General features: G+C 39.0%; 1 protein-coding gene across 14 annotated transcripts; it reads right to left on the bottom strand.

Moving 5' to 3' along the window:
* Positions 1 to 2,493: 2,493 nt before the first annotated feature.
* GPLD1 (glycosylphosphatidylinositol specific phospholipase D1) lies at positions 2,494 to 25,116 on the bottom strand. Of its 14 annotated transcripts, none has more exons than XM_008630914.2 (25): positions 24,180 to 25,113; positions 21,311 to 21,366; positions 20,756 to 20,834; positions 18,130 to 18,227; positions 17,171 to 17,281; positions 16,865 to 16,913; positions 16,318 to 16,372; positions 15,559 to 15,666; positions 14,829 to 14,856; positions 14,602 to 14,741; positions 13,570 to 13,635; positions 13,206 to 13,326; positions 12,577 to 12,716; positions 11,558 to 11,744; positions 10,491 to 10,601; positions 9,410 to 9,484; positions 8,816 to 8,972; positions 6,954 to 7,095; positions 6,300 to 6,399; positions 6,113 to 6,206; positions 5,358 to 5,534; positions 4,889 to 5,049; positions 4,611 to 4,637; positions 4,465 to 4,515; positions 2,494 to 3,298 (listed from the first exon to the last, which is right to left on the bottom strand). In XM_008630914.2, the coding sequence occupies exons 1-25, from the start codon at positions 24,274 to 24,276 to the stop codon at positions 3,221 to 3,223; spliced, it is 2,508 nt and encodes an 835-aa protein (XP_008629136.1). In that variant the 5' UTR covers positions 24,277 to 25,113; the 3' UTR covers positions 2,494 to 3,220. The 14 variants fall into 14 exon arrangements, 13 of the variants coding, with proteins under 13 accessions (XP_008629136.1, XP_017586205.1, XP_017586209.1 ...); XM_017730716.1 differs by having other exon boundaries at positions 13,206 to 13,329; positions 24,180 to 25,111; XM_017730720.1 differs by lacking the exon at positions 20,756 to 20,834 and adding an exon at positions 23,386 to 23,417 and having other exon boundaries at positions 13,206 to 13,329; positions 24,180 to 24,243.
* Positions 25,117 to 25,467: the final 351 nt, after the last annotated feature.

The raw sequence follows: 25,467 nt of genomic DNA on the forward strand, positions 1-25,467 counted from the left end.
ATGAAGAGATTGCTGTTGTTACAGGGTGGACTTTGGACACTTTCCTTGTATTTGTTCTCCCTTACTGAAAACTGCAAGAATTTCTAAACTTGCTAATTTCTATATTATTTTGTGCCAAAAACCTGCAATGATATTTTTAATGCTCATGCACAAAAGGAGAGAAACACAAGGGAAAATAACAAAATGCTTTCTACAGCAGTTTCACCTCCACCCCGTGTATGTGCCTTTAGTTTTCTGTATCACATACATGTACTTACTCTTTTACTGAAAACTGCAAGAATTTCTAAACTTGCTAATTTCTATATTATTTTGTGCCAAAAACCTGCAATGATATTTTTAATGCTCATGCACAAAAGGAGAGAAACACAAGGGAAAATAACAAAATGCTTTCTACAGCAGTTTCACCTCCACCCCGTGTATGTGCCTTTAGTTTTCTGTATCACATACATGTACTTACTCTTTGGGCATTCTGGTTTTAAATGTTTCTGTCAAATACTGCTTTGCTTAATAGTCCTTCTTACAGAGAAAAGAATTTTTGGCTTAAAGGAGGACAGCAGTCAGCATTGATCAATAATTCTGGTTCTGAGCTGCAGATTTAGGAATCTGACTTCAAACATCAAAGAAAAATCCACCCCAGGAGTGGCTTCTTGAATGGATTTTTAAGGCCCTATTTAATTGCAGAGAACAGGTTTTCCAAAGCAAAAAGCATACCTGCATCTCATGTGAAGCATGACTTCCAGATTGGGAGCAGTGAGAAACAATGAGCAATAAAAGACTTTGAAATGTAGCTGCTAATCTTGTATATTCCTTAACAATTAATTCAGGCCCAAAACAGGCAGTTCTAGGAACAGGGCATGTGGGCCTATGGATAATGGCCACTTGCATTTTCCATCCGACACTGTTTCAACACACATTGGTACAGCTGCAGATCAACAACTTGTGTGGTCATTATTCAAATTCTGGTAAAAATCAAGAGATGGGTTGTTGGTTTTTCTTAAGCTGGGTTCTGCTTTTCTCTCTTCCCTCCAAGACAAAGCATGGACTAGCCTGCACCACAATAAGTAGCCAGGTTAGTTAAGGGTGTGGAAGGCTGATGTCCTGTGATAGGCTGAAGGAAGGAGTAAAAGCCTTATGCCAACTATTTCTATTTTTTCTTAGGACTTCTCTTTAAGGGTGTAGTTCTCCACTGCTTTCTCTCAGGTTGTAGAGGGAACATGAAATATGTCTATATCAGGTTACATGCTGTCCATTTCTTCTTTGGGATTTTTTTAATCTAACACAGTGAGCAGCTCCTTAGGTGACACCACATAAATAATTGTACTGGTAGGGATTGAAAAGACAGTAGCTGTAGCTGTCAACATTCTTCTCAGGACTAATGAGTCAAAGATGGAAATAAAAAGGTTCATAAATTAAAGTTGTGCAGGCCTGTGATCCTGGTTTGGTTCAAGTCAGTTGTACATAGTTATTTTCCAGCAGTTCTTCTGTATCTGACTCTAAGTACAGGTACTAGTGGCATGAGAAGGTGAGAAAGATAATGGGGCTTGTAATGCTTTTGAGCTCTTTAGTTGATTTTTTTGGCAGCCTTTTAGCTTAGCAGGTAAAATAGTAAAAACCCTCCAAACTTAGCAATCCAGTGGAAGAAAACAATGGCTCACATACCTCAGCTGATAAACCCCAGGAATCTCAGTGTGTGAAGGGACATGGATGCTGATGTTTTCATTTAGGCGAGAACTGGTATGTGTTGGTGCAGCTCTTTGGGAAGCTTTCTAATAAGCTTTTGTGCAGGGAGGCTTCTGTGGACTCCTTTTGACTCTTTACCTGTACATAACTGACTTAAAGCACAATAAAAACACGGAGAGAAAGACATGTCTACAAGACTGCTTTTTCTCTTTACAGACATACACAAATGTTTAAGGGTTTTCTTACAATTCAAGTAATCAAAATGCAGTCAAGTGCAATAAAATTATGTGGAGATCATACATAGAAAAAACAAAAGCGAGTCGAGAGTGTATGTTGAGAATGGAATTGCTACAGAACATACTGGTTTTGTCAATTTTGATTTGAAAAGAAAACCTTTATTCTGCCCTTAAAGGTGCACTGCTTGTTTTGCCTTGTACCACAGTTAACAGATTTGTAAGGTAAACACTGCAATCCCAGTTCTATCCAGTTACTTCTGTCACGAAGTTCAGATTTAACTTCTTTTTTAAAGTGTTTTGCTGTTTGGGCAAGTCCTTAAAGTAGATGCCAGAACACATTGTACATCAAGCTAATGTTCACCTTGCCTTTTTTGATTTGCTTAAAGCAACATCCTTTAAAGAGAATTCCTAGGAACGTAAGTTGAAGTGTTTGATTTTGGAGTATGACCTAGAATTCTGTGCTATTTTATTTAAAATAAAAATAATGCTTTGCCTTTGTGAAGGAGGCAAGAGAGAGAAAACACATACACATATGTGTCTACAAAGTAGTGTTGGTAATAATAGGATCAACCCATTCTGCTGCTCAAGTTGTTTAATAGGTAATTGATGCACACTCTGTTAAACCTGCATCATACAAAATTAGTATTAAAGACAATACTGTTAACAATAAAAGCCATTAACAATTCTATGTTACCATGGTCATGGAATTTTACAGTAAAGCAGAAAGGATGTCAGAGTAATCAGCCACAATTGCAAAAGCATTTCCTAAAACTTCATTAGTCTTGCTTGTTCTTTTTTCCCTGGGAGATCCAAGCTGCACTCTACCCTCAGTGCAGGCCTTAAGGCTTGAGGGAGAGAGAGACAGTCTTGTTGAACCAGCACTCACCTTTCTGTCAGTCTTAAAGCTGCTCCATGCTTATTACTTTTTCAGTAACTTCCCATAACTTAGAATCCTTATCCTTATCACAGTATGTAAGGCATTGTAAATGATGTGCTGCAGTTTCCCAGTTTTGTCAAGAAGATACTCGAATCTGGCCAGTAAAGAAGGTGGCCACTGGATATTCCTTATACGGCCAAATAGTACTACCAAAAATCCAGCTGCCTGCTCATTTCAACCTCTAAAAGGTTTTCAGACCAGCTTGTTTGTTCTAGATAAGCGGTGCTGCTGCCCACCACAGAATTCAGCAAAAGTTTGCTGACGGGGTCTGTTGGTTTGCGTGAGTTCAGGAAAGTAGCACAAATACTACAGAGATTCTTCACTAGAAGACCACGTGTGCCCTGGTCTTCCAGGCTACTGTGCATTTTTAGAGTGAGTAGACAAAAAGCCTTCCACCAAGCCGAGCTTTTGCAGAACTTCTCTCTGCTGCCACTACAACTTCTTTCTGCAGGGATAAAGAGCAAAGGTAGCAAAATGTAACTGTAGGTGCATGGCTGCCTTAAGCTTCCCCCATGGATTTTGACCATCTCCTTAGTGTCATACAGAAATGTGATGGGAAATGAGGCAGCAGCCCACCTCATCAGAGTAGCAGTTAAAGTCTGTTTGCCATACTATTTCATTTGGGGAACTGGAGCAAGCTGGAACAAATGAAATAAATCTCTTGCCCATATAAACTGCTTCTCAGAGCTAATATCAAGACAGATGAAGCTGGAGTGTGGACTAGAGTGGTGCCATAGCAACAGAACACAAATGCTTGGAGAATAGCCTCGCTTGCACTCAGCAGTGCCTCTGTTTCAGGTGTTGGATTATGCACCCTAACCTAGCTGAGAAGAATTTCCAGGTGCTTGTCCATTGCATGTTTTAACACAAGAAGTCAAATACCAGTTGTTGAAGACCTCCTCGGCCTAGTACTGAGGCTTCCTCTGTACTCACACAGAGAACCCTAGTCCTCATGGAGATGATGTCAGAGTGAGCAGAACATTGGAACTCAGCTGAACAAGCACTAAGTAATTTTCCAGCTGAAAAAAGGTTCCTCAGTGCATTATAGAAATGTAGCAATTGGCATTTGGTAAAAAACTGGGCATGTGAGGGAAACAAAGAGAAACAGGTATGCAAACACATCCTAAATCAGTCAGGTAAGAATTGGACCTCTCTATGCTTACAAACACATGACATATGAACAGTGTTCACTGCAAGTGATAGCCAGGACAGCAAACCTGTAAAGACTAAATGAGAAGAATGGTTTTGGGTGCTCGGTTTGCTCCACAGCTGAGCATCCACTTTGCATACAGGCAGGCATGAACAGTAAAGGCAGGAGGCACCTATGCTGCATTTCCCATGGAACCTTTCAACAAACTCCTAAGCACTTTATAATTCAGGCTGGTTTAAAGTGATTCAAACCTTTCAATTCAGGTGCCAAAATGTTGGCTACTCCATAGCTCATCAACCTATAAAATGGGTTTAATTACCAGTTCAGAGAGTGACTTAATTAACTATGTAAAGAACTTAAGACTTTTGAAAATGTGTAAGATACATGTGAAGTGTTAGCTAGTATATTCAAGTGAGGTAGAAGGATGTTATGGAACAGCCAACAACAGTAATTTTTCTCACCTTTCTTTCAGATTTCACAGTGGTAATGGAACTCCCAAATCTTGATAGTTCCTATAAAATAACATTGCTGGTTATAATACTGCTAGGGTTTTTTTTTAAGTAGGACTTTTTAATTTTTCTCAGTAGTTTGTTTTCTGGTTACTTACCTCAGGAGAAATCAGAACATACTGTGCCTGAAGAAGAAAAAAAAGAGGAAAAAAAAAAGTCAGTGGAGGAGAGTAGAAGACCAGTATGTTAACCCTGGCTCTAAACAGCAAAGTAATTTAATAACAAACAGGAGGAGCCAAATTGCAGAGGTTCAGAAACCTGAGAAAACCTTCTGTTTTCTGGAACCAAGGCAGAACACACTTGGTATTTGTACTGGATGTGATTAATTAGTTACAATTCTAAATTCATGTCCAGAATTCACTTTCCTGATTCTTACCCAGTCCTCAGGACAGGGAGATGTCCATGATGTGCAGTGGCCTGTGACATTCCCCGAGGATGCCTGTCTGCCGTTGTAAATATAAACGCGGCCAGCTGCCGCACCAGCCAGGATTGAGGTGACACCGTTAGTTCGCAGTGGGGATGCCACAATCATTTCATCTGCACATATTACAAAGAGGACATGACACAGCAGAAATGAACTAATGCTAAATCAAAACATGGGAGAGCTGGCATTTACATGCCTCTAGATGCCACAATTTCTATTAATGATGGCAGCTAAAATGTTTCAATTTCTGACTGAGTTGCTTGGGATTTTACAGAAGCCTCCCTGTAAGGCACAGTGGAATACTGGTACAATTCAATTGGGAAAGCAGACTGTGGTTAGCACTTGTATGAGTATGTAGGTGACCAATTTTCCTGTTGCCAAAAGTTAAACCCTTCACTTCTGGTCTAGATTCAAGCTTTACCTAGCCCATCATTATCCAGATCACTTAAGTAAATGTCTCCTCCGAAACGAGAAAACCTCCTGTCCCCACTGAATGTGCTGAGCAAAGAAGGCTTGGTGCTGTTTGACAGGTCATATACCAGAGCCAGTCCAGCTTGATGCAGCACTGAGGACATAAATAAAATCCTAGACAGGCTGTCTGGAAGAAAAAAAAAGAAATAACAGATGTTGAGCATCAGACACAGGAACTCAAGTTTAGTACTTAAAATTATAGGTAATACTGGCATTACATAAAATGGATAATATAATGTATCAAATAACATCAAACATTATATGGCTTTAACACTAATTAGCATAGGAAAAAAAAAATCTTTTAGTCACAGTTCCAGGGGAGAAATGGATTCAACTTAGACTTCTGCATTTTGACATCCTCAGTTCCCTACTGTCTACTGCCAGAGTGAGGACAAAATACTGTGTGGTTTCATTTCCAAGAAATATGCAGTCTGCTAGCAAATCACTGTTACATAAATAATGCAAAGCAGTAATGTTGTTAAGCCCATTTTAAGGAAGGAAAAAGACCCACTGAAGTTGAAGCACAGTAGAGAGGACTCTACGTGTAAGGCACATACAGGTGATTACAGTGATTTCTAATTGTTTTTTTTTTAATTTCATGGCAATTCAAAGGTCCCTTTTCTAACTTAAACATTGTATCTCTCCTTGAGTCCTACAGAAACAAACATCCTTAAGCAGAAATGGTCTCCAATTTTCAGGACATACCTGCAGTAGGTGCACCCACCACCAAAACTTTTCTTGTGTTCCCAGCCACAGACATCACACCACTGGCCAGAGACAAACCCATTCTGCCCATCTCCTGTCAGATTTTTAAAACACCTATGTAATTTCTACAGAATGTCACTTTACTTCAAATTATTCACAAGGTCCCATACTAAAGAAGGAGCCCTACCTTGTCTCCAGTTATCTCAAACCAGCGCTCTGTACTTGGTGGGTTATACCCGTACACCTTCCCAACACTCTGTCTGACATCCGACAAGAGGGTATTGCAGCTTGACAATGCAATTACAATGCAAAATAAATTTGTATGTAACAACATATTATTGTACATGTTTTCCCCTTTTACTTTGCAATAATAGTGCCTGACAAATTCTAGAAGTCTATTTTAGTAATTCCCATACTTGTTCTAACTAATTACACAATATTTAGAGCACACACTTGGTCTGTCTATCCACTTTTTTATCATCCAAGACATCTTCGTGTTTAATTTGCTTTTAAAAATGCTCTCTCAAAGTAAGAGCTATCCATACAATTATTTAAGGCATGCCTTACCCATCAGCATTTTTGTGACCCCTCTTCCTCCCCAAGAAAACCCAAGAAATTTTTAAGTGTCTCTAAATAACAGAGACCTGCCCTAGAGATGGTCTAAAAACCCTTGTCTTCATAGGGAAGGGTGAAGGCATAAAAATACAAATTTAATGAAAGTATTCTAAGCAGAACAAAAAGGAAACTTCCTAAAAAGCTGGAAGTCTAATCTATTTCAAATTTTAAACCTTGCAGAAGTAGAGCAGAGTGGAGGAGACAGAAGCTGTCACATACAACATACCTAGAACAAGTCTTCCATGTAGGGCTACCAATCAGCAATAATGTTATGTTCTCCAGGTGGCAGCTGGCAAGTGAAAATCCAAACCAAGCATAGTTTTCTTCCCCCTCCATCATCCAGTTGGCATCCTGTACTGACAGGAGTCCTGAGAGACCAGAAAAAAATATGAGTTAAATCTTCGTGTGCCCTGGCATTGAAAAACCCATTTGCAATCATCCACTGATTCACCCTATGACAACAAGTTTCTCTATGCAAAGTTACACTGCCCATAACATGGCACCAGTAATTGTTGACTTTGCTTACTCACCCTGCAGCTCTGCTGGCTGGTGAAAGCTTTTATTTGACACAGCCTGTTTCTCAATCCTTCCAAAAGCCTACATGAAGTACGTGAAAGCTACCACTCAAGCCTGCCCTAAACTACTTACTGTTTATCAGAATTTGTAACTCTTCAAGGGTGCTGGGTGGGAGAGCTTCAAATCATTCTGGCTATAATTTAAATAACCCATTCTGTGCTTTGGTTTTACAAAAATGTCAGTTAGCAGTGTTTTGAAACCCATGTTCTTGTGGTTTCTAATTTTACATGAATTAGAATAAGCTGCAACAATTAAGCATTATTGTAAATCTCAATTACATGATTCTGACTAAGCTGCTCAAGCTTTATTATTTAGCTCCATCTATGACATTTCCTTCCTCATTCACTAGAAACCTCATCACCTGTACTCATTAACTATATTCACTTGTAGCATTCCTCTTTAGCCACATGAAGGAATGTACAGAATGATAAAGATTCATTTGTTGACGTTCATTTGCAATTTTCGAAACCTGGAACCAGCCTACCCTGGACTCACAATACATAGTTGAATCCATTGCTTTAGCAAAGGTTTTCAACACAGTTTCCCACAATGTTCTTGCATCCCAGCTGGGACACTGCAGTCTGGATGGACAGAAACCCAGATGGGAAAAACCTGGTTGAGATGATCACCCTGACAAGAGCGGAGAACAATGTGTTGTTCTCTGAATGCCTGCAACAAGTGGAGTGCCTTCAGGGATCAATCTTTTGACTCATCCCGTTGGACACTTTATTATAAATGATTTAGACAAGGCAACAAGATGCCCTTTTGTGAAGTTGGCAGATTACAGGAGATTGCAGGGGAGTGGTCCTATTCAGAGGCACCCAGGAAGCTAGAGTAACAGGCTGACAGGAACCTCACAAAATTCAGTGAGAATGAATGCAAAGCCTAACCCTGGGAAAGGAGATGCCCTTGCAGTGATACAGCTAGGGACAGACTGGCTGGGGAGTTGCCACGTGGAAAAGGCCCTGGAGATCCTGGTGGGCAGAGACCTGAGTGTGAGGCTCTGACAGCAGACAGCCAACAGTGCCTTAAACTATATAAGCAGCAGCATGGCAAAGACATTGAGAGAAGTGATTGTTCCCTAAATCACACCTATAATATATTGTTCAGTAACAGGAAAGATGTTGTTAAACTGGAGCAAATTTAGTAGGGGTGTTCAATGATTTCCATGCCTATGAGGTCACTATGCATGGTGGGAAGACAATAGACAATGAACATAAAGTGAAACAAGAAAGGTTCATACTGGCTGTAACAAGAGATTTTTTTCCCTATGAGGACTGCCAAGAAGTACAGCAGCTGCCCAGAGTGGCTGTGCAATTTCTATCATTAGAGGTTTTAAGATGCAACTGGACAAAGCCCTGAGCAATTTGGTCAGGCTTCACAGCTATCCCTTACTGAGCAGGAGGGACAGCCTCTGAGATCACTCCAAGCCTGAATTATCCCAGGATTAATTAGGAACAAATGAACAGTCACATAAAATATGGGAGGGTTAATTTACTCAATAAATATTACCTTGGTCACTCCTGTTGATATGAGAGTAAAATGCAACCGCAAATCCTCTCTGCTTCCCACCACCTGGTGCATATGGAGAGCCCACAACCAGATCAGCTTTTCCATTCCCATCAACATCAGCTGCCAGGAGGGACCAACCAAGATTACAGTAGGAATACTGCAATAAACAGTTAGTTTAAGCCCGAAATAAAACTTAAACCATCAATTCTGTAGCAAAATAGAGCAACTTAATTCTAAAGAGCTAACTTTGCTTCTGACCAAATTACCCTCCCAGTCCCTGGCTTCAATTTTGTTTTCTTTGGTTTTTTGTTGGCTTTTTTTGGTTGTGAGGGCTATGCACCTTGCTATTCACCCTGCTGCCTCCCCTGCACTGGGGTATAAATGTCTTTCCCACATACAACCAATCTAAGCAAGCACCTGCTTACTCCATCCCCCTCAGTCTAAATTTCCTTGCAACGATAAGTTAGATTTTAACATTTTTTTTTATTAAGCGCATAAGCTCTTTTCCCCTTTATCTCACCTCCTGCTTGTGTAGCCCATGTGTCAGCCTATCTAACAGGATAGTATAAACAGGATATTACATTATCAATATACCTGACAAGTTATGGTAACGTTTGGCTCGGGTGCCAAGCCTCTTCCCTCAGTTCCAAAGTAGACATATACAGCACCCTAAAGGGCATAAAAGGCAAATGAGGCATGAGACCACCTACATGTCAGTACCAAGTATTAAATCCAAGGCCAATCACAAGGAGTGGAACAGTTCTGCAAGGGCTATTCATACAGCTTTATTTTCCCTCTCAGAGCCTTCCCATATTATTTTCTTTCCCACCCCAAACCTAAGAATATCCATGGGTAATGGGTACTGCTGTAACCAAGCAACAAACTAGAGAAGTACATTTTCATCACACTGTGTGTAAGGAGCAAGGGCAGTATAGTGTATAATTTATACTCACAATACACACGTTCAGATGGCTCAAATTTTATTAATTTTTAATACAATGGCAAACAGTGCCAGGCACAACAGATGCACACAATTTTCCAAGTGGTGAGTCTAAATAAAAGCACTTAAATTCTTATTCAGGCAGCTAAATTAGTATGTAAAATTCTGAAGAGTTTTAAGCTTAATGGATATCGTTTAAATCAAAACATTTTACCTCTCAGTTTGCATGGCCTGGAAATACTCAGGGACCATTATATGGGCTTATCTGGTAAGCTGCAAGTCATTAAGCCTCTGTAACTTGGTTATTTTAGCAAGTGTGTCTGTGTTCGTATCACATTTTAGTTACCATTTGTTGCCCTGTGACAGCATATGACAAAACTCATTGACCCATGAGGTCCATTCCAGACTCTCTGTTCCTAAATATAAAGGGTACATTTGTATTTCATGAATGGCCCCTTACATTTCCAGCATGTCAGTGCTGCAAAGTTGCAATCTGGTTTGGATTTCTAATGTGCAAAAAGGCCACTGAAAGAGAAATACAGGCAGCTGTCATTGCTGTTGCTCCAGTCAAAGTACCCACAAAGGTTATAAACATCTGTTTAAATTACAAAGTCACCTTGAGCAACAACAGAAATTCTCTCTTTCATTTCAATGTTTAAAAAAATATGTATCAATAAAAACATTCAGTTTGGAGAGTTAAAAAAAAACCCTAACAAACCCATGTTTGTAGCTTACTTTGTAAGTAAGAAACTGAGATCCCACAGAAGGTGCTCCAACTGCCAGATCTGGCACTCCATCCTCATTGAAGTCCAGGACTGCCAAGGCAGAACCAAATCTTCCTGAAGGCTAAAAGAAAAGGGATTGCTCTCATGTTTTCAAGTCAAAACCATGAAAACCTACTGCACATTTGCACAGGGAAGACTGGAAATAGATGACAAAAGTCTATCCCAACAATTCTTTTTTCTTCTAAGTAATAACCCCCATGCCAACACACTAACTCAAAGTCGGTTGTGTTAAAATGAAGGACAACAGAACATAATATGGTGCTGCTTTGCTATTTCCTCTTCTGAGTCCAGTGCACCATTGATGTTAAGCTTATGGTCTTTCCTGTTGACAGCATTATGACTGGGAACCAGTAAAACACTCTGTAAGAAGACAGCAGCTGTTACTTCACAGTTTATAACCACAGAAACAAATTAAAATGAAATGTAGCTCATTCCTCCCTATTATATTCTTTGTGACTAAAGGTATTTTCTACAGAGGATCATATTTAACACTCAAAGGGGTCATTTGCTCCTACTTCTTGGTTACAAACCAGCCACTATCATGTCAAATCAGTTTTCTCTTTTTTTTTTTCAATACTCTTACTACAGACAAAATGATTTGGGGAGAAGTTATCAATTAATGAAGAAATGTAGCCTCAAAGGAATTGAAACATCTCAAATTAATAATTTTAGATTAAAAAGGACAGGAAACACAATATTTTCTTAAATGCAGGGACCAGGATGAGCTATACTGTGGCTTAGAGAGACACAACCTTAGTTTTATTTAAGGGCACTTTATGGTCTAGTACTCACTTATCTGGCACAGTAATGGAAGTGAACCCACAGATCACCATCACTTCAATTGTTCCCGGAACTTTAATAATGATTATTTTTCTTGAAAAGCATATGACATCTTTAATCAGGAGCAGTATTTCAGGAATAATACTCATACACATTAATGATACCAATGCTCAGTCAAAATTCACCAGTTTTCAGGCAAAAAAATTTAAGTGACCAATATCTGCCTTGACCCCTTACCTGATGACCCTGTAGTACTTGGTCAGCTTTCCCATCCAGATCCATGTCCTCTGGTGGCAAACCTGACTGGTTGCTGTAGACCACATACACCCTTCCTATCTGAACATGGCCCATGGTGCTGTACCCTGGTGCTCCAGCCACCAGATCTTCATATCCATCCTGGTTTAGGTCAGCTGAGATCAGTGCCCTGTACAGCAAGGGAGTCAACAATATCAGCATTAGCTTTCAGACTACCACAACATTAGTGGGAAAAACCCCCATAATTCAGATAAACCAGGACCTGTGTTTCCCCATATAGTTTTGTAAAAATCTACACAGAATTTTTTATATCATATATTTATTTATGTTTTCTTGAATTAAGTAAAACCAGAACAATCATCTTCCATTAGTGCATCTGAGATAAGCAAAAGAGTTACAGTAGTAACATGTTGGAATTTAGAGAGGGAACATGGAAAGAACTAACTACTGTTGATTTAGCCAGTATGAAGTAAACTCAAGAATTAAATCCAAATTTTGAGACAGAATAAGTTAGATAAGTAGCAATGCAAATTTGTTTTATTATTCTTCCCTGTTGCAGGTCAAAGTAGAACCTCATTGGCAAGGAGAGAGAATATGCCTCTCTCTGTCCTGAATCTATCTTTGAACTCCCTACTAATCTCAAGTATTTCCAAGAAGTCTCACTAGACATCATCAGTCATCAACTCATGACAGACAATTAATTTTGCACAAACATCAACCCATGACCAAAAAAGGGTAGCAACAATCCTATACTGCCCAGAACTAGAGCCAGTGTTAGTTCTAATGTTGGTTCCTTCCATTTGGAGCTTGATCAACATCCAAAAGAAAAATCTTACAGGTTAACTTGCTGTTCTGAACATACAACATAAGCCATTCCATCAGATGTTTACAGCTTTGCACTCTCACCTTTAAAGAGTATCCAAAGGATCAACAATAATATTTTGGTGTGTACTCAAAATTTTAAGAAATCAAGAGGAAGGTGGGATGAAAAAATTACCAACCATCCAAGCCTAGCATAGGGTGAAGTCAGAAAATATGAAGCTGCTGGCTTGGAGATGTGCTTAGAAGATTTCTGATGTGTAGCTCCTAATGCTCTCCACACATTGGTTTTAAAAGCATGGTTTATCAAGCGGAGGGATTTCTGTAATAAAAATAATAAAGAGACACAACAGTGGCTAAAACACAGATCGAAACTCTAGAACTTTTTGGGGCACCTCAAAAATCAAGTCACCAACAGTGGAAATCACCACATGGATTTAAGAGGAGTCTGACTCAGATCATAAGCACCATTTTAGAAAGACAAAAATCTGTATGCACTAAAGGGAGCACTACTAATCGTTCACTGTTATGCCTTGCTGAGAGCTCTTAACCCAAAAAAAGCAATCATATGTCTGTGAAATGTAAATACTAACTATATATTTTGTCTTTTTTGGCACTGCAGGATGTGTTCTAACTTCACTATACAATAAGCAAAGTGTAAAAATTGAGTACTTATGACGTACATATATAGATTAACAGCTACTGCTAACATCCAGAGACCCTGCTCCATCATGCAGCATTTCAGACAGCAATGAAAACAATTTTATATAGAGATGAATTTTACCTGACACATCTGTTACTTCTCACTTACTGTTGCCCAAGGCTGTATGTTGAATTGAACTCCTCTCTCTGTATAGTTTATATTCTTCTCAAGTGTTTCTGTAAGCAAAGAAGTTGTATTCTTGTGATGTTCATGTTTTGATTGTTTGTTTCTGCTAAAACAAAGAAGACAGTGATAAGAATTAATATAACTGAACTAATGACTTGAGGTAAAAGTCTCTGTTAGGTTCTGCAGTTCCTTTACACAGAACTTAGTTATTCACACTAAGAGAATCTCAAATTCATACTCAAAAAGATAACCCAAAATATCTCTAATTTTCAGTAGCTCACTGTCCACATTAGCAGAAGACTCTCCTTTCATTACTAAAGCTTTAAACTGTCAGAGCTACACTTACACGTGGTTGTCCTTGTGCTCCTTTGTGCAGTTTATGAACAGTGGGTTCTCAGGCAGGTAGCAGCTACTAAAGAAAAATACGCAGAATGCACTTTAAAGATTTTACCACAATAGAAGTGAAACTGAAAATACAACTTTTATCCTTACTGATTCCTCTGTTAGAAGTCATCAGTTTTTTAAAGAAAATCAAAATTAGAGCATCATCATAACCCTTAGAAACCCCTATGATATTTATCTGATGACCTTGATTAGGTTCTGTATGAGTATCATATGTCTTTACCGAGCTCTTGAGGGAAACTTATTGTAACATGCCCTGTTATCTATATGAATCTAAAGCATTTTTAATGAAAGTGCCATTTAGGAACAAAGAATGTAACAGATTGTACCATTCTGTATTTCAAACATAATTTCCCAAAATAGCAACAGTGATATTTTCCATATAAATGGGTGGATTAATTGCCACTGTTGGTCTTCTGAAGTTATTTACGAAAGATTACATTTGTAAGAGAGCCATACAAGGCTAAACTTCTATAAAAATATGAAATTGTGAGTAGAAGCTTGAGCTTAAACACTAGAGTATATATTCCTATTCTTTCTAATTCTATTTGCCTTCAGGGTCTGAAGGTAACACCTGACCTCCCCTCAAAAGGGACATCTTTGCTGACTGATGGCAGCAGCCAGAAGGTGCAGGCCCAGATTGCTAGTCCAGGCAGAACCTCAGGGCATGGCTATGCAACATTTAAGCAAAGCCTTGAGTATGTCTTAAAGAACGCCCCAAATTTTCCCTGCTAAGTATCACCTGTGCATGCCAGCAGCTTGCCAGGGCAAAGGAGTGTGAACACGTAACAAAAGAAAAATCAAGGCCTGCATAATCCTGTGAGCCTGGGTAAAAGGCAGACATGGAAATCCCTTTGTCCAAGTGAGGATCTAAAGCTCAGCACCTCTTCTAGGAAAGAACCTGCCTTAAGAAGAACAATTAAGTGGGTGTCAGCACTTGACTACTGTGTTCTATAGGTCAGGGCACACACTATACCTGGCTCCATTCTCTAGCATATGGCTCGTCAGCTCAAAAATGTTGTTGGTCCAGAATGCCATGTCATCCACTCCTCCAAGGAAATATTCATGGAACTTCTCCACCAGAAATGTAGATTTACTAGCAAATGTTGGGAAAAGCTAAGAGACAGGCAATATGCTCAGGAAGATGAATCACATTGTCTCCATGCTGTATGTTCATTTTTATAAAGAAAACAGGAGACCAACCTTGCCAACAAGAAGCCTTTCTCCATGCCTGAAAAAAGATTTCAGAAATAAAATTTGTTTCATTTAATATTTAATTATTATACAGTTCTTTTCAAAAGTCCTATATGGTAAATACTATGCAAGTCGTTATATTTCCATGTTGGTTGTTAATACATTTTTGAAGTTGTAATGTAAAAAGTAACAATAAAAACTTTAATGCCCTTAATTTTGCAGGATTCACAGTTTTTGTAAATGCTGTGTGACTATTGATAATTAACTGAAATACAGGATACATCTAAGCTGTTCAGGATACTCAAAAGCAGACACTGCCAGATATCCAAAGTCTCTTTTCAATTATTCTTGGACTTGAAGGGATCTACATAAAATGTAGGTAAGGCATGTATCTAGAGACTTCTTCAGTACATGATAATTATATTGCTAACGCACAACAGTGCAATGGTACTTAAAGACACAGCTGTTATCCAATAAATAGGCATAAATATGTTACATGTATAAATGCATTAAATAGTCAAGATTCACCATCTGTGGTGTAATAATTAATTTAACAGTCATTAAATAGTCCAAATTTTAATCCTAGTCATTAAAAAAAATTCAGATGTTCTGTGATTTTGGGGTCTAGGAGGGAGCCTATATTGCTGACATCAATGCATAAGGTGTTTCAAATATGATTATCATAATTCTCCTACATACGTTTCACTTACAAAAGCCCAGGTAGAGATATTTAACTTACAGTTCAAAAAACAGCAGATAAGTACATTCAGCAATTGTGCTTTCAGTTATGATCTCTTTTCCATAAAATTCCTTATAGATAGCTGCTAGGTCTTTGACAGGTACATACCTAAAAAAAAAAAAAGAATGTGTTACAACAACAGATGTTCCACATCACCCAATAAAAGATTAAAGTTCTTGTAATAACAACAGCCCATAAAATATTCCAAATTTCAAAAGACTGCATAAGGTCATGAAGATTTACAAATACCAGAGAGACCAGGATTGCACATGCAACTGTGAGGAAAAAAAAGTGGGCATCTAAATCTTCTGCTCATTTTTCTGCTTTTAAAACTGTCTGAATTCAACATCTTCAACTTCCAAAACTTTAAGTAAATCTCACTTAGATTGCCACTTGACTGAGTTATTTCACTAGCTGCTAGGACATTCCAGCAAAAAGTTTTCACTAGTTATTTAATATATAACTGCTTATAAATTCAGAGATAAATAATTTACTCTTTTTTTGCCGTGTTCCTGTACATAAAACTCTCTTCTGTCCTTCCAGTTTTTTAAGTCAAGGAACAGTAAATATGCATATAAGGAATACCAAACTCATAACATTTAAAATAGTTGCAAGTGCTTCTTTTGAAAGAAAAATAAAGAAGGACAGCATTTTGTTAAAACAGATCAATACAGAATTGTGATATTATATGTGATTATATTATATATGATTATACAGAATGAACATTAAATATTAAAGAAGGCAACCTCATTATCTTACCAACTCGATGCCAGATAACTGAAGTCCAGCTCAAACTGACTCACTACATCTCCTCCTGAGGATGAAAGAATGAAAACAACCCCACATAACCCAACAAACAAAACCTGTTAAGTTTCTGTCATGAATAACACTGTGGATGAAGCTATGCATGGCTCTTCTATATGTATTTATGTGGCAGATTTGCCAGCTATATATTTAGAATACACAAATGGTTCACCTGCAAGTATGCTGCACATTTTATACCTCCAGAGAATAATGTACAATTTAAAATCACAGTAGTGACTCCATCTAAATCTTAGCATCCTTTGGTCTGCATTTTGGCTTTAATCCAAATGTCCATGTGCCTTATCACATCTCCTCAAACTTGGACCATAAGGATGGGTACAGCAGGGCTTTGCAAGCCATGGGGAAGGGCAAGAATACAGTGTCCATATGCAATTCTTACTCCTGCATTGCCCAGGATAAGAGACAGAATCAACCACCATGGTTTTGAAGAGGACTAGTTATTCCAATACAAGGATCTATGATTGGCAAACAGAAACATTACCAAAATCTCCAACACTGTGAGCTTCTGAGTATGAACCATGAAAATCAATCTGGAGAAAGAGAAAAACAAGAGAACTGCCTGTTTCTTTTAATATGAGCAGAAACAAACTCTCCAAGCAACACTAATGTTTACAGGTCCCAAACCTGACGAACGTCACTCTTACGAAGTTTGTGACATTGTGTCTCTCCAAAAATCTTCCTGAAACAGGACTCCAGCTTTTCTCTTTCCTCCCCACCGCAGTCCAAAATGAAGTTATCCGTTCCAATAAATCCAGTTGTATCAATAAATAAAACAATGCAGGCTTACTTCTCCCATGGCCTTTAGAAATCCTTGGTCAATGCCCAGGCTATGCCAGCTAACATCTGCCACCACATGTGAAGCAATTCCAAACAGGAAAGCCACCAGCTTCTCTGTAGCCTACACAACAACAATCCATTTGTAGTAATACCAGTAATTTTACTCCTGTCTTTAAGAAAATGTTAGCATTTTACGGATGTGCATGTATGTATGTTTCTCACCTATATCCATGTATGTATATACAAGGATAGGTGAGAAACTCTTACGATCCAAGAATTTACCATGACAAGAGTGCTGACCACTCATTGCTTGATGCTGTGGTCAACTTTTGTAACTTGAGAAGCTCTAAGCACTTTATACAGTCCAAGGCCATAGAATTACATGGTTGATGTGAGGGTAATTTGCATACTTTGAGTTAAATGTGTACTAAACTGTTTTCCTGGACCAAGGATAAAAACTTCCAAGGAGTGAACTCCCTCTGCCACCATGGGTGTTGTGTAGCCACACAGAGGAGAGAAATACATTCTTCTGCACTCTCACATTTGACAAATTGTTTTTCCTTTCCTCCTTCGTAGCTCACAGACCATTAACAAGAGCAAATCTGGACTAAGTTCAAGATTTCACAAATGAGAGTTCTAAAAGACGTCTGGTTTTCAAATGGCAAACCCTCAACCAGATCTCACAGGAATGCAAGACCACCAACCACATTTAAAAGTTTGGACCTATGAAAGGTATCATAAGCACCAGAACACAGTGGAGATAACTGACAGACTTTATATGGAAACTGTAAATTTTTTGTATGGCAAAGATTAAAACAGGATTTCAAGTGCTCCTATACAAGCAGGGATTTTAATAGAAAAGTGTTGGGTTTTTTCTACACCTCACAAAGGATGAAATTACAACTAGTGAAGGTGAAGAAAATAGTTGAAAGCAAAGTCAATCAAGAGAAAGTTAATCAATTTTCTTACCTCTTCCCAAGGCTGAGGATAATTCCTTCTGATGTAGTCAATACTTGCTTTGAGAAATGGTGACCAGTGAGTGTCTTCAGATACATCATGGAACATTCCTATTGCAATAAAATTATATCAGTATTTGATTTGTTCTTTGGGGAAAAATGAAAAAGAAAAAAGGAAAATAAAGAGTTTTCTCCATTAAAAACCCCACAGACTTTTGTTCAATTTCGTATAATACAGAAGATACATTTTGCACTCTATCTAATGAAAAGAGCCAAAAGATACTTATTTTATGTGATTTATACTATCAAAAGAGATACTAGATTTACCTTCTATGATTTTGGTTTGAAGCATCTGAAAATTTTGTGGCTGCTCCTTTTCTCTGAGCCGGTGAGTAGGTACAGTACAATGAAAAGCTGCCTCCCAAGCAGAGAGGATAAAGAGAGCTGACGGAGAAGCTGTTGACTAAATTAATGCATCCGCTTGTATGGCAGAAAAGCTGTTGGGAATGGCAGCCAGCTCAAAATATTATGTTTTCTGACAGGTATCAATTTCCACAGGGCAGAGGAGGGTTATGAATGTCATTATTATCACCACCATCATCTTCAACAGAAAGGCAAACTAGCCAAAATACAGTCGGTATAGGAGGAGAAAAAGGGAGGAAAGGAGGAAAAATCAGGTTTCTTTTGAAAAATCAATTATGACTGTCACTTGAATTTAGGCAGAAAAGATTGTGTAGGATCTAACAGTGACCTTGCCTAAAGATTTCTGTGTACCTACATAAAGCTAAGTACAAAGGGATGTTGACAGAAACAGACCAAGCAGCACAATGTTAAATTCTCTAAGGGGGAAGAAGGTAGGCAGGAGACTGTTCAGACCATCAGTACTCTTGGAGGAAGAGCACATGTTTGTTGATGCAGTAATGTGAAATTGAACAATATTAGGGTAGATTAAGCACTGAGAGAGCAGTGACATTTTACAGCGAGGCTAAACTAGATAAAAGAAGGATGGTACTTGCTTGGCCAAAATCAGAGTGCCTTCTACATCTAAGCCTGTCTCCTGCCCAGAAAGGCAGTCTAGATGGCTTTGTTCTGGATGGCTTTGTTCTTGATCTAGTCACACTCCGTTAAAACAGCTCAGGTCTGCAGAGGTACCTATTTCTTCCACATTGACTAAGGACACTGCTGACAAGTGGTCCAGCTCTAACAAGGCAAGATGGACTCCAACGTAAGTGAAGGAATGAAGATTGGATACTGCAGATAGAGAGGCTCTGACCACTGGCCTGGTATAAGACAGGTCAAAATGTTTAGAAGGGAAAGACGAGATAGGCAGATATTGACAAGCTGAAGTAGGAACTGAAAAAAATCCCAGGAGAACATCAGTCATGAAAACAAGGAAAGCAAGACTGAAATTTGGGACAAGAAGCTGGCAGAGCCGGGCAGAAAACAAAGAACAGTGACCCCATAAGTGACAGAAGACAGAACCAGTATTAAATGCCAGAGCAGAGAGGTGATCTGGATGTGAACTGAGCACATCAGGATACAAACTAAGCAGCCTGTAGTTGGCATAACCAACAGGCAGCATCAACAACCTGTGTCTGAGAAACAACGAGAAGTTTGGCTGCAACTATGTGATTTGGCTCTAAACCAAACAAAAATCCTAAGTACACCCCAAATTAATGGAATTTGCATGGCCCACTAAGGTAAGCTACTTCCAATATTTTAAACTTCCACTAATATCTCAACAATCAATTGGCTGGATATCCTCACACAAAGTACTTATCATTGCCCTGTCTCTGGGATTTGCCTAAACACGCTATTAGCTTGTAGCTGGAGGACAGGCTCTTTATCCCATTTGCCAATTGCTCACTATCCAGATTTACCATTTCAGTAGCAAATATCCTACAGCAAAGCCTAGCTGGCTGTTTTGTAGCTCTAATGTTGCTGAAGAAGTTGATTATGATCAAGAGCTGACCTATTAGAATTGAAAAACCAGGGGACAACCTGCAGGTCAAGACATACTTTTTACAGCTAGTGCAAGAGGGTGCAAATTTTGTACTGCAAACTTTGGATCTGCAAGCAGCAAAATTAAGACTGACATTAATTTCCAACAGGCACAGTAAAAGGCAAAAGACTGCACTCTGGAAAAAAAGGACTTTAAACTGGGATGCTATTAACACTTGCCCACCTACCCCCAGCAAGTCCTACCCTATTTTGTTGCTGTGGGATTTTTAGATTCTCCTATCCTCTCTTTGACTGATCTGATAGAAACTAAGACTTTTTAATACAGAAATAGCTTTAGGCCTTCCCTAAGACTTATATAAAAAAGACCATTTTGTCCTCTCAGTACTCAGTAATCTGACCTAATTTAGTCACACAGCATCCTTCTATCAAGTTGCCCCACCCATTAAATAGTTACATTTACCCAAGAGTTACTTTCTAAAACATTTTCAAATGTGTTACTTCATTATAAAGTTCTACCAAAAGGTTCTAACAAAAAATGGTGGATAGTTTTTGCGGGAAATCATTTTTGGCCACACTTCATTTCTTACAACATAACCATTTTCAACCCTACTAAATTCTGCAGGATTTGCACGTAAAAATGCAGTTGTTATAATTTGGACTTACAAAGCTTTTCTTACCACGTTTGCAGATTGGAGGATAAAAGGCATCAGGATAAATGCTCCCAGCCTGAAAAGCATCTTGGTGGTTTAGCAATAACTGGGTAAAGGATGGGGGTAAAAAGGAATCAGAAGGCTATTGCACAGCACAAAACTACATTTTACTACCAACATCAAAGATATGTTCTAAATATCCAGCAAAATACAACTATCATCTTGGTAAAATACACCATGTAGTGCACAAAACCTTGCTGTCATTTTGCTGTCCTTAGTTTTATTAAATCTCCATTTCCAAAATCCTCTACTGATTCTTCTAATACAACCACTCACACAGAATATGACGAAAGAAGATAGGAAAACATGCAAGAAACCACACAAAGTATATATATACACACATTGTTATATTCCTGTAATAATATTCAGGAGTCAAATTATTTTCAATAAAAAACGGTAAAAATACAGTCTGAGCACAATATTGACACAGGCATTACTGAGAATAATAAGAAAGGCAAGAAGACAGAAAACAAAACATTCAGAAGAAAGGTGTACAAAACTAAGCAATAATATGCTTCCTACCTGTCTGTAATTAACACTCCCTTCATGCTTAGTGAAAAATTCCAGAGCTCTATGTGCTGAAAAACAATATATTGAACTGTTGATTTATAGGTATTGTGTCCAGGCCCACGTTTTGTTAGAAGCATTATCAAAACCAGAACACAACACATTTTCGTACCCAAGCCAAGTGCCACCTGCATGAAACACCATTTCTCACAATGGTGTGCATGTGAGAGGATGTGTTTTCTCACCTAGGGAGTTAATAAGGAAGTGCTCTTTCTGTGGCACATCTTCAGCCTCTCTCTAATCCCCAGCTCCCAAGCTAACCAACCAAGCTGAAATCGCAGGGAAATGAACTCCCCATGTCCAGAAATGAGCTACAGCAGTGAAATGACAGGACCACACCCAGCACATATGAAGTGTGGACCACAAAGTTCTAGCTGTACAGTATTCAAGTTTCACTGTTGCCCTTAGCAGTGAAAAAGGTATGTTGGGAATCAATGTGGATGTTTAACGGTTTGATTAATTTTTAACATGCATGAAAAGTAACAAAAATCTAAAGTCATCACAGTAAATAACAGTATTTATTTACTGAATTGGCAGATACTCTTACTCCCAAAAATCTTTATTTAGCTGTCATAACAAGTGAATGAAACGAACTGACACCCTTTTCTTTAACGAGGTCTCCTCCTTATTAATATTAGATCCCAGGAATAATCTATCAACAGTATTCTAAAAACACCCAACATTGACTCTAAAGCTATTTACAAAGACTGAAGTTAATTTGTTCCTTAGCAAATAAATCACATCACAAAAAACCCCAAAAAACCAAACAACGAAACAAACAAACAAAAAACTCCCCCCACCAAAGCCAAAACAATCCACTCATTCGTGAATAAGATCTTGACAAAACTGTGTGGGTTCGAAAGATCTTTAACTTTGAATTTTACCCAGTGATTTAATCATCCTTATACAAGTAAGTTAAGACCTTTAAGACCAGCCTTGCACCAGAAGAGAAACAACAACAACAAAATAATAAATAATAATCTAAAGTTTTAAGGTTCAGACATTTCTACACACATCTCTGATTCCAGTGTGGGAGAGCCTCAGTTTGGCAGTTTGCTTTTTCTGCCTCACACCTCCCCCACACTTCTCTCACTACTCAAGTGGGCCCAGGTTCTACAACTCCACCGTCACAAGGAATTTTATGCCAGATCCCCACAGTTCCACAGAGCCTCACAAGTCCGACAGGAGCCCCTAGGGGTGAAGAGCTTCCCCATTCAGACCTGCCTCCAGGCACGGCCATGCAAGTAGGACACAGCACAGCTCTGCCAAGCACACTGAACACGATCAACATTCTGAACAGGCAGAGCTTTCCATCATTTTAAAAGTACTTTCAAAAATCTGTCCAGGATTTATTTGGTGCTGTCTTTAAGTGAGAGGAATTCCTTTTTACAGTTTGTTGTTTGGGGTTTTTTTTTGTTTGCTTGTTTTTGTTTTCCTGGAATACTCAGTGTTTTACTTTTGCAAATATTTTCATCTTACTGTTATAGACTTCTATGTGCACAACAGTAAGAGAACTCATTTTAGCAGCATCAGAGCTGATCAGAGTTTAATGTAATTTACAAAATTTGTTGTAAACTATGACTCAATAGTTCAGTGTACACACAACTCCTCAGACAACCAAGATCTATAAATGCGTGTTTTCTGCAACATGCTCCTTCGATTACAAAAAAAGAATGACTGCTTTGGGACAGATCTGTAAGCTTGTTTCTCTTTGCAGATTTTTTTTTCCAAACACACTCTATTCTGGCAAATCTGTTATTTCAACTCCTCAGAAGTGCATACTTGGTAATTAGTGTCCTGAGCTTGCAGAGTTGTGTACACTCGCCTAACCTCAGGCACCATGACTTCTCCTACAGATTATTATGGGTTTCTTGACACATTGTTAGGAAAAGCAAATTGTTCCAGGATGCTGACCAAGGGTACAACACTCAGTAAGGGAACACACTCCAGTCCCAAACACCATGAATGATCCCAGCCTTGAAATTTTTCAAAGTTGCATGTATTCAGTACCTAAAGTCTGAGAAAATTACCTGAATAAAGGCAACATCCTACATTTTACCATCTGTTTGAGCAATGGATTTAGAAACAAAAAGAGAAGAACAAACAATTAAAACTGTCAGTTATTATGAGTAGCTGTTTCAGAATAACCTCACACTGCTCGTATTTGTGCTTGCAATAACTACGGAAGAAGCCAGATTTTAAAAATAGCACAGGCAAACAAGAAATTCAAAACAGAACTATTTCTCCATTTTGATGTTCACTCAGTTCTCTCCTTCATTCTCTACAAATCTACGCTGTTCTGGCTACAGAGAGCAACCTACCAGAAAGAGACACAAAACAAAATTTTTATGATGTTAATCACAGATACAAACACATTACAGAATTTTATCTATTTATGCAGGTGTGGCATAATTAATACAGGGTGATTTGAAAACAGAGCTACCACAAATGACTTTCGTTATTCTTTAGTTTAAATATAACAATCCCACGAATTGCCTAAAGCATTCCTTTTCTTTCTCCAAACCAAACCCTATCTGCATACGACTCACAGACAAAAACATTCCAGTTACATAATGCCTGTGTTTTAGGAGACAGAAAAATATGCAACCCAAGTCAATTCAAGCACTTTACTTACAAAAACCAGTAAAATTTCAAACTGCAAAATCAAACTACTCATTTTTCCTGTTATTCACATTTTTAAAATTATGTAGACTGCTCGTTACTTTAACATTATTTCCTCTCTCTGCTTTCCAGCTGAATCTGAATTTACTTCTCTTCACAAGAAATACAAAACACAAGAAAATCCATTTTGAATATGTCTTACCTATTTCAACATGTGTTGAAATTCCACATGGGACACATCTTTGACAGAAACGGTAGAGTATAACCAGTAAGACAGACCAAATCTTCAGACCAACCATGATGCTGGCTCCAACTGTGGTTTTCAGAAGCCTGTAGCAGTAGCACTGTGACCTTTGAAATGTAGGTTACGGAGCATGCCTTTTCTTTCACACATATTGCTGACACAGCAAGCAAACGACTGCCGAATTTGAAAGGCTATTTTATACCAATGCTTTCTTTTACTGCAAATAAAGTAATTTATATAAAGAAAGAAATAACCTACGGGTCTGCTCCCCACTTGAATTCTGTAATATCGCTGGGATTTGAGCAGTGTAGTCAGTGCATCACTGCACCGCAGCAGTGAGATTTCTGTTAAATACAGCAGTGTGTGAAAGAGCATCCTCTCACAGTTTGTCCAGCTCATGGTGTGCTTGTCTTACAACAACTACATCACATTTCATGAAAGAAATTAAAGCCAATTGCCAAAGCAGTATTAATAGAAAGACACTAGCTCCTGAGTTGCAGGTAATACAAATTCATAGCCTTTGGTGAGCTGATAGGACATTGCACACTGAAGTCTGGGTCTTACGATCTGTGTTGAAAGCCCAGCTGGTATGCGGGGGACTCACGGAAGTACTCCTGCCAAGTGTACTGCTATGAACATCTGGCTTCAGGGGCTGGGCACCCTGCGTTTCCCAGCCACCCGGCATGCATGTGGCACAGCTGCACCAGTCCCCAGAGAGATGGTAGCACTGGGCAGGGCTTCGCATTTTGTGCCAGAGACTGACCAGCTGTCATGGGACCCAGTGGCCCACGGGCTCCCATGGGCCAGTGCTCCTGCAGTAAAGCACAACTTAGCCTGTTGTGCCTCGAGACCTTATCAGTCTACAACTTCCTCACGAAGGGAAAAGGAGGGGCAGGGACTGATCTCTTCTCTGTGGTGACCAGTGAAGCTGTGTCAGGAGAGGTTTGGGTTGGGTGTTAGGGAAAGGTTCTTCACCTGGAGGGTGGTTGTGCACTGGAAAAGGCTCCCCAAGGAAGTGGTGAGACCACCAAGCCTGACAGAGTTCCAGAAAGCATTTGGACTACGCCCTCAGGGACATGGTGTGACTCTTGGGGTGTGCTTTGCAGGGCCAGGAGTTGGACTTCAATGATCCCTGTGGGTTCCTTCAAATACAGGATATTCTATGACTCTAAGCCTCCCCCCTCCCTAAGAAGCGGGGGCCTCTATGGGGCGTGGGAAACGATGCTCCGGGAAGCCGAAGGCCTCT

The sequence above is a fragment of the Corvus brachyrhynchos genome, unplaced genomic scaffold (assembly GCF_000691975.1).
Source record: "Corvus brachyrhynchos isolate BGI_N302 unplaced genomic scaffold, ASM69197v1 scaffold43, whole genome shotgun sequence".
Taxonomy (NCBI): domain Eukaryota; kingdom Metazoa; phylum Chordata; class Aves; order Passeriformes; family Corvidae; genus Corvus; species Corvus brachyrhynchos.

Coding starts and splice junctions, on each gene's coding strand:
- GPLD1 (XM_017730716.1), bottom strand. CDS start 24,276: ATGGTTGGTCTGAAGATTTGGTCTGTCTTACTGGTTATACTCTACCGT. Junction 13,636..14,601: donor ATGCTAGAGAATGGAGCCAG/GTATAGTGTGTG, acceptor ATTTTTCTTTAG/TAGCTGCTACCTGCCTGAGA. Junction 5,050..5,357: donor TCTGGATAATGATGGGCTAG/GTAAAGCTTGAA, acceptor TAATATGTGCAG/ATGAAATGATTGTGGCATCC.